General features: G+C 32.7%; 1 protein-coding gene across 1 annotated transcript in view; it reads right to left on the reverse strand.

Moving 5' to 3' along the window:
* LOC143229955 (dystonin-like) overlaps nucleotides 1–13,158 on the reverse strand; it is a 209,110-nt gene that overhangs the window by 5,635 nt on the left and 190,317 nt on the right. Inside the window, 9 exon segments of the mRNA XM_076462843.1 lie at nucleotides 2,596–2,709; nucleotides 3,367–3,479; nucleotides 3,620–3,729; nucleotides 4,014–4,066; nucleotides 5,529–5,664; nucleotides 8,510–8,685; nucleotides 9,638–9,826; nucleotides 10,186–10,458; nucleotides 10,858–11,055. Of these exon segments, the coding sequence (XP_076318958.1) occupies nucleotides 2,596–2,709; nucleotides 3,367–3,479; nucleotides 3,620–3,729; nucleotides 4,014–4,066; nucleotides 5,529–5,664; nucleotides 8,510–8,685; nucleotides 9,638–9,826; nucleotides 10,186–10,458; nucleotides 10,858–11,055 (1,362 nt within the window).

Genomic DNA, 13,158 nt, shown 5'->3' on the forward strand with positions numbered 1-13,158 from the left:
ACAGAAGAACAATTAACAGACTTAGTGTAACTGGTGATTACTGGTACATAATAATAGTGTGACTAACGATTACTGCAACAGAAGAATAATTAACAGAATTAGTCTAACTGGTGATAACTGGTACATAATAACAGTGTGACTAACAACTACTGTAACAGAAGAACGATTAACAGACTTAGTGTAACTGGTGATTACTGGTACATAATAACAATGTGACTAATGACTACTGTAACAGAAGAACAATTAACAGACTTAGTGTAACTGGTGATTACTGGTACATAATAACAATGTGAATAATGACTACTGTAACAGAAGAACAATTAACAGATTTAGTGTAACTGGTGATTACTGGTACATAATAATAGTGTGACTAAGGATTACTGTAACAGAAGAACAATTGACAGACATAGTGTAACTGGTGATTACTGATACATAATAATAGTGTGAATAATGACTACTGTAACAGCAGAACAACTAACAAACTGAGTGTAACTGGTGATTACTGGTACATAATAATAGTGTGACTAATGGTTACTGTAACAGAAGAACAATTAAGAGACTTAGTGTAACTCGTGATTACTGGTACATAATAACAATGTGAATAATGACTACTGTAACAGAAGAACAATTAACAGACTTAGTGTAACTGGTGATTACTGGTATATAATAATAGTGTGACTAACGATTACTGCAACAAAAGAACAATTAACAGACTTAGTGTAACTGGTGATTACTGGTATATAATAATAGTGTGACTAACGATTACTGCCACAGAAGAATAATTAACAGAATTAGTCTAACTGGTGATAACTGGTACATAATAACAGTGTGACTAACAACTACTGTAACAGAAGAACAATTAACAGACAGTGTAACTGGTGATTACTGGTACATAATATTAGAGTGACGACTACTGTAACAGAAGAACAATTAACAGACTTAGTGTAACTGGTGATTACTTGAACATAATAATAGTGTGACTAAGGATTACTGTAACAGAAGAACAATTGACAGACATAGTGTAACTGGTGATTACTGATACATAATAACAATGTGAATAATGACTACTGTAACAGCAGAACAACTAACAAACTGAGTGTAACTGGTGATTACTGGTACATAATAATAGTGTGACTAATGGTTACTGTAACAGAAGAACAATTAAGAGACTTAGTGTAACTCGTGATTACTGGTACATAATAACAATGTGAATAATGACTACTGTAACAGAAGAACAAATAACAGACTTAGTGTAACTGGTGATTACTGGTACATAATAATAGTGTGACTAACGACTACTTCAACAAAAGAACAATTAACAGACTTAGTGTAACTGGTGATTACTGGTACATAATAACAGTGTGACCAACAACTACTGTAACAGAAGAACAATTAAAAGACAGTGTAACTGGTGATTACTGGTACATAATAACAGTGTGACTAACGACTACTGTAACAGAAGAACAATTAACAGACTTAGTGTAACTGGTGATTACTGGTACATAATAACAGTGTGACTAACAACTACTGTAACAGTAGAACAATTAAAAGACAGTGTAACTGGTGATTACTGGTACATAATAACAGTGTGACTAACGACTACTGTAACAGAAGAACAATTAACAGACTTAGTGTAACTGGTGATTACTGATACATAATAACAATGTGAATAATGACTACTGTAACAGCAGAACAACTAACAAACTGAGTGTAACTGGTGATTACTGGTACATAATAATAGTGTGACTAATGGTTACTGTAACAGAAGAACAATTAAGAGACTTAGTGTAACTGGTGATTACTTGAACATAATAATAGTGTGACTAAGGATTACTGTAACAGAAGAACAATTGACAGACATAGTGTAACTGGTGATTACTGATACATAATAACAATGTGAATAATGACTTCTGTAACAGCAGAACAACTAACAAACTGAGTGTAACTGGTGATTACTGGTACATAATAATAGTGTGACCAATGGTTACTGTAACAGAAGAACAATTAAGAGACTTAGTGTAACTCGTAATTACTGGTACATAATAACAATTTGAATAATGACTACTGTAACAGAAGAACAAATAACAGACTTAGTGTAACTGGTGATTACTGGTACATAATAATAGTGTGACTAACGACTACTGCAACAAAAGAACAATTAACAGACTTAGTGTAACTGGTGATTACTGGTACATAATAACAGTGTGACCAACGACTACTGTAACAGAAGAACAATTAACAGACTTAGTGTAACTGGTGATTACTGGCACATAATAACAATGTAACTAATGACTACTGCAACAGAAGAACAATTAACAGACTTAGTGTAACTGGTGATTACTGGTACATAATATTAGAGTGACTAACGACTACTGTAACAGAAGAACAACTAATAAACTTAGTGTAACTAATGACTACTGGTACAATAGAATAACAGTTAAATAACTATTAGACTTCATGGTACTTATGATTAACAGTAAGGTAAAATATTGTCACATCATACTGTTCTAGATGCTGTGAATAACTATGTATAGATATGTACTGAATTTTATAAAAATGTTCTATGAACATGGCTGGAAAGCGTAAGAAACATACCCTATATTTTCCCTCTCCAACTTGATACACCTTAAATTTGTGATGACACATGCACTTAGACACCTGCCTCATCACTTCATCTTGGATTCTTTCTGCGTCAGTTGGTGGCTGGTTCTGAGTGGGAGAAAAGGAAAGTTTGCACATATGAAAGTGTTGATAAATGATAGGGAATACAGAACCAAAGTGTTGTGTTAACAAAGTTTCTATGAACCCCATAAGGACATTAGAATACAGAACCAAACAGTTGATTAAACAAGATTTCTATGAATATCAAATGAGAACGAGAAAAGAGAGTGAATCAACTCAGCAAGTACATTGTTGACTGTTACAGAAGAATAACTCTTAGAGAGTCAATACTGATTACACAGGTTTACTTATAAACTCTGGTTACACTTTGATACAGAATACATATTACAAATTTGGTACAAAAAGTTGTCAGAACAGAGATTGTTCATAAGTAAAGAGAGCAGACCTAAAAAAAAATCATACTTTTTACTACAATATTTCAAGTAGGATAAACATTTTAACTAGAGTTAACTGTATGTCTAACACTACCAAGTTTCAGTTTAGACATGTAAGTTAAGAGCATGTGGTTTGATAAAATGGAAACCATTTATGTGCAATCAATATCCCAGAAAACTAATACTTTATACTCAGTAGCCAAGCTTAAGACTGAATACAAAATAAAAATGAAGCTACCTTCTAAATGTTCATGAACAGCTCAACATCACACTTGTTTATAAATATTTCTTTCCCTTCCTTCATACTCACATCTCTGTCTGGTCTCAGAGTATCAAGATACTCCTTGTGGTCAATAAAACCATCACTGTTCCGATCAAAGATTTGGGCCACTCTCTCCATTTCTAACCGACTCGTGGGAAATTCTGAAATAACAGAAAATATATTACTGAGAAGAAAAAGAGATACATCTCTCTGAAATTATATGATGAAAATTTATTGAACATACTGAGGTTAAGGCTGTGTTGTTGTGTGAATATACAACAAACAATACTTTAAAACTTACTAGAGTCAAGAATTCCTTCAATGAATTCTTCCTGTGTCACCTTGGCATCATTGTCCTTATCTATTTTTCTAAAGAGATCCATAACTCGAGATTTCTTGTTATTCATCCAACTCAAGAACTGAAACAAATTACTACACTGTTAAAATAATAATTAATTTCTTTACCTTTTCATGGTTTATTTTTGGTTTATAAGATCATTAGTTTAAACTCTATTTTTCTTGATATTTACAAATTTCCATGAAATCTACATTAAATTTATTTAAGTTGTTTTATACCAAGAACAACAAATAATTAATTAATCCAAGTTGTACATTAATTAATACTTTCATCAAGTCTACCATACATGTAACAACAAATTACCACAAAGTTTTAATATAGAGAAGTAAAGATCTACGACTCACTCTTTTTTCTCCATTCGTCAAAGTCAAAATTCTTGATTCTCTCAAGCTACAATAAAATTGGAAAAATATGATATTAAATCATATGTAATTCTGCAAAGTGAAACTTTTGAAATTTTAATCAGTGATGTCGAGAAAACCCACTTGTAGAGAAAAATATATACATAAAAACAACTCGTTTGGGTTGAGAAAATTTTTTACGTAGAGAAGCAAATAACGTTTCAACCTTCTTCGGTCATCGTCAGATTCACAAAGAGAGAGGTAACTGACAGGAAGCTGACCATATGTTTGAAAGGGGTTGTGTAACTGAGTGTCGGAATGTAGAGGGCGGGCTTAGATGTTTGAATATATATTAAAAATAATAATAATAAATAATATAAAATTATATATTCAAAGATCTAACACCGCTCTCTACATTCTGACACTCAGTTACACAACTCCTTTCAAACATATGGTCAACTTACGGTCAGTTACCTCTTCCTTTCTTTGTGAATCTGATGATGACCGAAGAAGTTCAAAACATTGTTTGCTCCTCTACGTAAAAAATTTTCTCAACCCAAATGAGCCATTTTTTACATAAATATTTTGAAATATTAAATCACATCAACTTTAGTAATTTTAAGAAAAAAGATATAACCAAACACTTTCTTTTTAATGTTTATGTCAAATGGTTTTTCAATCATTTAACATAACTGCTACTATTCTACACTGAAACAAATGCTTTAAAAAATCCAGTCATCTACTCAGGAAAGAAATATTGTCATTCTTACAGAACCAAAGATCAAATTCAGAGAGAAATCAAAGTGTAATAATTCTTACAGAACCAGAGATCTAATCAGGAGAGAAATCAAAATGTAGTCATTCTTACAAAACCAAAGATCTAATTAGGAGAAAAAAAAAAGTAGTCATTTTTACAGAAACAACAGTCTACCAGAGTTATATTGGAGTGTAATGTGGACACATTCAGTACAAACATTCTGTGTGGAAAATATGAAGACTTGAACCCAGGACATATGACGTAAACCAATGGCTATTTGGCAACAGAGCTTGAATCCAGTCCTAATGACCACAATACTGAAGTATGCTGGGTGTTATATCTATAACCATGACATGAATCACAACATTTGGATTCCACTTGACTAAATAAGAAAGTGATGTCACCATCCAACCACCATTTCTACACTATGTGGTGTCATGGTGACTGAAATAAGTCTTTGAACTTCACAAATAAACAAACATTCAACCTAAAGTGCAGTCTACATAATATATTAAAACAGTTAATTTTTCTAAGTTTAACTTCAGATTTCCCAAACAGTCTGTAAAAAATTCCCAATATATCTAGTAAGTGAACTACTTCAGTAAAGTAAGTTTTATACACCATCCACATAAGTAAATATTACTCCTAGAACTCTTTATCTTAGTAATGAAGTGCTTTTTTTCATATTTAATTTCAATTTACAAGAAAACCACCCTAAATCTCTGACCATCAAAAAAACAAAATAACGTCTCACTTCTGCAAGATAGTTTAGCTTGTCCTGCAGGCGACGCTGACGTTCCATAGCCAACAACCATACATCCTTCCACTTCTCCGAGAGTTCTCTGGCTCGAGGATTTTTAATTTCTGGGTCTCCAACAGAATGAGATTTCCTGTTCAGTATATAACAGTTTGATGTCAGATGCATTATAAAGTTACAGAACTTTACAAACAGTACGAAACACAATAACAGAAACTTCTTATATTCTATTCATAGGTAAGAAAATTTGTGAGTATTTAGCTATTTATACCTCAGCAACAGAAGGATATAGTTTGAAACAATATCAGATGCTGATTTCAGTCACAAGTTCTTTCAAGAAGAAGAAAATGCACTGCTGGGCAAAATCTTAAGGTCAGTGAATATAAAGAAACAATATACATTTCGTGTTGTTAGACTAAACCACTTATTTGATTAGAGCTTTGAAAGATGAAAATAAGAAAAGGGAAAATAAAAACCTTTTTTAGCATTTAATAGGGAAAATGTGAATACTATGAAATTAGCCTAAATACTAGCTGGTCAACAGTTTAAGACCATACTGAAACGAAGCGTTCACCAGTAAACATGTAAAGAAATTTAGTCATTTGTGTTCAAGCATTAACATTGTCAACATCTCCCACTGACATCTCCTGTGTTACATTGGGTAAAAACATGGCAAAGGTTAAAAACTTGACAGAGTTTGAATGTGGCAGAATTATCGAGCTGCAAAAGCAAGGTCTCTCTCAATGTGCCATCGCTGGTGAAATTGGGTGTAGCAAAACTGCTGTTGCAAATTTCTTAAAAAGATCCTGAGGGATACAGAACGAGAATATCATGTGGTTGGCCCAAGAAAATTTTGCCGGTGTTGAGCAGGGGGATTCCACGGGTTTTCTGGCAAGACACCAGCCAGTCATCGAATGAGATTAAGGCCCTTACGGACACAGAATACAGCTCAAGAACAATAAGACAGCATCTATGAGAGAAAGGCTTTAAAAACCCTAAGCATCTTCAAAGACCATGCCTCCTTCCACACCAAGAAACAGCTTGGTTAAACTTTGCTGAGAAGCACCAAACATGGGATGTAGAAAAGTGGAAAGAGGTTTTGTTCTGTGATGAGAAAAAATTTAACCTAAATGGTCCAGATGGCTTCTAACATTACTAATACGATAAGGATATCCCTTCGGAGACATTTTCTACACAACACAGTGGAGGAGGCTCCATCATGATCTGAGGTGCTTTCTCCTTCCATGAAACAATGGAGCTCCAGGTTATATAAGTGTGTCAAACAGCAGCTGGCTACATTGGCATGTTGGAGAGAGCATTCTTATTGACTGAAGGCCCTCGCTTGTGTGGAAATGACTGGATCTTTCAGCAGGACAATGCTGCAATCCACAATGCCCGCAGGACAAAGGAATTTTTCATGGCGAATAACGTGATTCTTTTGGACCATCCAGCGTGTTCATTCGAACTGAACCCCATTGAAAATGTTTGGGGATGGATGGCAAGGAAAACCTATAGAAATGGACATCAACTCCAAACAGTGCATGATCTTCATGAAGCCATCTTCACCACTTTGAATAACATTCCAGCCAGCCTTCTGCAAACGCTTATACCGACCATGCCAAAGCAAATGTTTGAAGTTATTTGCAATGACGGCCGTGCAACTCACTACTGAGACCTATGTTGGGCATTTCCTACCTTGTTTAGGACTTTTTTTTGGTATGGTCTTAAACTTTTGACCAGCTGGTATTTAGGCTAATTTTATAGTGTTAACATTTTTCCTATTAAATACTAAAAAAGTTTATTTTTATTTTCCCTTTTCTTATTTTCATATTTTGAAGCTCTGTTCAAATAAGTGGTTTAGTCTAACAATGTAAAATGCATATTATTTCTTTATGATCATTGGCCTTAAGATTTTGGCTAGCAGTGTATAACGAGGAAAGACAACATCCTCTTTGAGTTATTAAACCAAATTTTCAGAGAATAAAAGTAAAGTTAAGGTCACATGAAATCAAGAGCAAAATCATGTGAAACTGGATCGTGAAAAGCCGAGAGTAGAACAGCTGATGTACAGATGTGAAATGAGCATAAATACTTTACCATAAAGGGCTGTGATCAAGTAAAATTGTGACTAAAAGAAAACAGAGTGTAATGAATAATATCATACAAACCTCTACCTATAAAAGGTTTAAAACTTACAAGTATGAAGTTGATTCTTTTGGTAATTAAATTTTAATGTGACAGGTATATTAGATTCAGTGACATTTATGTTGAAGCTTGAAGTGTTAATGCTATCAGTAAAATATAATTATCAGTGTGACTCTCATTAAAGTTATCAGTGAAATATAATTATCAGTGTGACTCTCACTAAAGTTATCAGTAAAATATAATTATCAGTGTGACTCTCATTAAAGTTATCAGTGAAATATAATTATCAGTGTGACTCTCATTAAAGTTATCAGTAAAATGTAATTATCAGTGTGACTCTCACTAAAGTTATCAGTAAAATATAATTATCAGTGTGACTCTCACTAAAGTTATCAGTAAAATATAATTATCAGTGTGACTCTCACTAAAGTTATCAGTAAAATATAATTATCAGTGTGACTCTCACTAAAGTTATCAGTAAAATATAATTATCAGTGTCTCTCACTAAAGTTATAAGTAAAATATAATTATCAGTGTGACTCTCACTAAAGTTATCAGTAAAATATAATTATCAGTGTGACTCTCATTAAAGTTATCAGTGAAATATAATTATCAGTGTGACTCTCACTAAAGTTATCAGTAAAATATAATTATCAGTGTGACTCTCATTAAAGTTATCAGTGAAATATAATTATCAGTGTGACTCTCATTAAAGTTATCAGTGAAATATAATTATCAGTGTGACTCTCACTAAAGTTATCAGTAAAATACAATTATCAATGTGATTCTTTTTCTGCTATGCCCAACTTAAGTGCATGCATATATATACTTACGATAGTGTGGATATTTTATGTGTGGGTCCAGCAGAGCTGTTACGACTTGAACGACGGTCATCGTGTTTTCCTCCCTTTTCTTTGTGAGCTGGTTGAGTTGGTTGGTGTTTTGACTTGAATGCTTTAGTAACTCGATCAACATCTGGTTGACGTTGGGTCATTTCTTTAATAAATACCTTAAAGAGATTAAAGGTTAAAAGTTATTTAAAGTTTGAAAATGACGACTTCACACAATTTAATCAAAACAAAACAGCTTCACACATTGGGATTTTTATATTATTTGTTATTACATTATATTCTGAATACAACTATACTCCTAACATTATTTGTTATTACATTATATTCTGAATACAACTATACTCCTAACATTATTTGTTATTACATTATATTCTGAATACAACTATACTCCTAACATTATTTGTTATTACATTATATTCTGAATACAACTATACTCCTAACATTATTTGTTATTACATTATATTCTGAATACAACTATACTCCTAACATTATTTGTTATTACATTATATTCTGAATACAACTATACTCCTAACATTATTTGTTATTACATTATATTCTGGATACAACTATACTCCTAACATTATTTGTTATTACATTATATTCTGAATACAACTATACTCCTAACATTATTTATTATTACATTATATTCTGAATACAACTATACTCCTAACATTATTTATTATTACATTATATTCTGAATACAACTATACTCCTAACATTATTTGTTATTACATTATATTCTGAATACAACTATACTCCTAACATTATTTGTTATTACATTATATTCTGAATACAACTATACTCCTAACATTATTTGTTATTACATTATATTCTGAATACAACTATACTCCTAACATTATTTATTATTACATTATATTCTGAATACAACTATACTCCTAACATTATTTGTTATTACATTATATTCTGAATACAACTATACTCCTAGTCTCTATATCCAAATATAACAAGCTAATTTTAAGAAAGTTTAAAATATTCTAAGTCATAATTATTACAGTCATACATTAGTCAAGAGGCATCAAATCCAAGGAAACTCTTGCACTGTAAACAGGAAACTTAACATGGGCAGTTATAAATGGACTCAAGCCACACCTCATGTTCCTTGATCAGTTGTTCAAGAGGAGGAATCTCATCTGGTAGTGGTTCTGCTTCTGCTGCAATTAGACTAGACTCTGCTCCAATCAACCACGCCATAAGTTCTTCCAGGAGATCAATGATGTCCTTCAATGACCGTAAGTGGTCCTGAAGTTTCTGCTCTCTCTGCTTAGCCCACAGTGATACCTAGTGGATACAGCCAATACACAAATTATGATTATCCTAATCAAACAGAAAAGAGCCAAGAAAGCTTATGTTTTATTTTACAAAAGTAACTTACAATGTTAATGGTGTCATTAATAAATTTGAAAAGATTAAAACAACTGCACATTTTATAATTCAACTGTAATTATAGTTTTTGATTATAAGACTGCAGCGTAAAAACTGATATGTTTGTATAGACTGTTCTGTAGCTTATTTCTCCCACTGAAATTATTCAGAAACTTTTACTGTAAAATTGGTCAAAGCCTTTAAAAGGTAATCATTTCTCATCTTGTAAATTGACTTCTAACAATATTTGGAAAGCAGCTTTCATGCTAGCCTACCTCTTCCCAACGAGACTGGATAATAGTGATCCAGTGACGAATAACAGAAATTCCATCTGGGTGACACTTTTGGAGAATCTCTTGAGCAAGGCTTATGGTATTATCCTTGTTAACTTCCTGTTCAGTCATTTCCTTCAAGAATCTTCTGTGTTCTTCTAATTGTTGGCGAGTGGTTTCCTCATCATCTGGAAGAGGCCCTGCAAATCTAAGTTTCATCTCAGCATCAGACAGCCACTCGAGCAGCATGTGAACAGCCTTGTGCAGCTCTTCAGCCTGGAGAAGAGAGAAAACTAAGACTGTGAAAACATAATACACATGTCAATAGCCACAGGTGAGCATTCTTTAGCAAATTTGTCTTATACAAGTAAAATATGTCACCATAGTAAAAATTAGGCTTAACAATCCTCCTCAAGAAGTAACTAAGTTATTTTTATTATAGTTTGTATTCCTGATAGCTTTTGGAAGTATCCAGTAAATTTCAGAAATACAAGATAAAAAAGAAACTATTGCAATAGGAAATAACTTCAAACCCAGAAGCTGATTACAATTTATTTAAACTTTAGTGTATTGTCCACCAGTCCAATGTTGTGTTTAAGTCTCATAACTGGAATATCTTTCAAGTACACACAACAGTACATTTAAAACTGGTTAATATTTTTTGATACAGCTAACCTGTCTTAAAGCATCATCCAGACGATATTGTTTCTTGTTAGTCAACTCCACAATCTCTTCCCACTTAGCATTAAGTTCATCCATCTGACTTCGGATGTGATCGGCATCATCAGGAGAAGCTGTCTGAAGCAGCTCGTTTGCTGTCTTAGCAACAGAGTCTCTGTTGTTTGACCTGTTCTTCAGTTCATCTTGAAAACTCTATAGTTTTAAAAACATAATACTGTACACACCAACATGACTATTACCAACTGAAACAGAACAACATGATACTGTATACACCAACATGACTATTACCAACTGAAACAGAACAACATGATACTGTATACACCAACATGACTATTACCAACTGAAACATAACAACATAATACTGTACACACCAACATGACTATTACCAACTGAAACATAACAACATAATACTGTACACACCAACATGACTATTACCAACTGAAACATAACAAAATGATACTGTACACACCAACAAGACTATTACCAATTGAAACATAACAACATAATACTGTACACATCAACATGACTATTACCAACTGAAACATAACAACATAATACTGTACACATCAACATGACTATTACCAACTGAAACATAACAAAATGATACTGTACACACCAACATGACTATTACCAACTGAAACATAACAACATAATACTGTACACACCAACATGACTATTACCAACTGAAACATAACATAATACTGTATACACCAACATGACTATTACCAACTGAAACATAACATAATACTGTATACACCAACATGACTATTACCAACTGAAACACAACAACATAATACTGTACACACCAACATGACTATTACCAACTGAAACATAACAAAATGATACTGTACACACCAACATGACTATTACCAACTGAAACATAACAACATAATACTGTACACACCAACATGACTATTACCAACTGAAACATAACAACATAATACTGTACACACCAACATGACTATTACCAACTGAAACATAACAACATAATGCTGTACACACCAACATGACTATTACCAACTGAAACATAACAAAATGATGCTGTACACACCAACAGGACTATTACCAATTGAAACATAACAAACATAATACTGTACACATCAACATGACTATTACCAACTGAAACATAACAACATAATGCTGTACGCACCAACATGACTATTACCAACTGAAACATAACAACATAATGCTGTATACACCAACATGACTATTACCAACTGAAACATAACAAACATAATACTGTACACACCAACATGACTATTACCAACTGAAACATAACAAACATAATGCTGTACACACCCAACATGATTATTACCAACTGAACATAACAACATAATGCTGTACACACCAACATGACTATTACCAACTGAAACATAACAACATAATACTGTACACACCAACATGACTATTACCAACTGAAACATAACAAATTGATACTGTACACACCAACAAGACTATTACCAACTGAAACATAACAACATAATACTGTATACACCAACATGACTATTACCAACTGAAACATAACAACATAATACTGTACACACCAACATGACTATTACCAACTGAAACATAACAACATAATGCTGTACACACCAACATGACTATTACCAACTGAAACATAACAACATAATACTGTACACACCAACATGACTATTACCAACTGAAACATAACAACATAATACTGTACACACCAACATGACTATTACCAACTGAAACATAACAAAATGATACTGTACACACCAACAAGACTATTACCAACTGAAACATAACAACATAATACTGTACACACCAACATGACTATTACCAACTGAAACATAACAACATAATACTGTACACACCAACATGACTATTACCAACTGAAACATAACAACATAATACTGTACACACCAACATGACTATTACCAACTGAAACATAACAACATAATACTGTACACAGATAATTATTACCAAATGAAGTGACACATAACAACATGATACTGTACACAGATAATTATTACCAAATGAAGTGACACATAACAATTATACTGTACACAGATAATTATTACCAAATGAAGTGACACATAACAACATGATACTGTACACAGATAATTATTACCAAATGAAGTAACACATAACAACATGACACTGTACACAGATAATTATTACCAAATGAAGTGACACATAGCAACATGACACTGTACACAGATAATTATTACCAAATGAAGTGACACATAGCAACATGATACTGTACATAGATAATTATCACCAAACAAAGTGACACATAACAACATGATACTGTACATAGATAATTATCAC

Source organism: Tachypleus tridentatus, chromosome 10 (assembly GCF_004210375.1).
Source record: "Tachypleus tridentatus isolate NWPU-2018 chromosome 10, ASM421037v1, whole genome shotgun sequence".
NCBI classification, from domain to species: domain Eukaryota; kingdom Metazoa; phylum Arthropoda; class Merostomata; order Xiphosura; family Limulidae; genus Tachypleus; species Tachypleus tridentatus.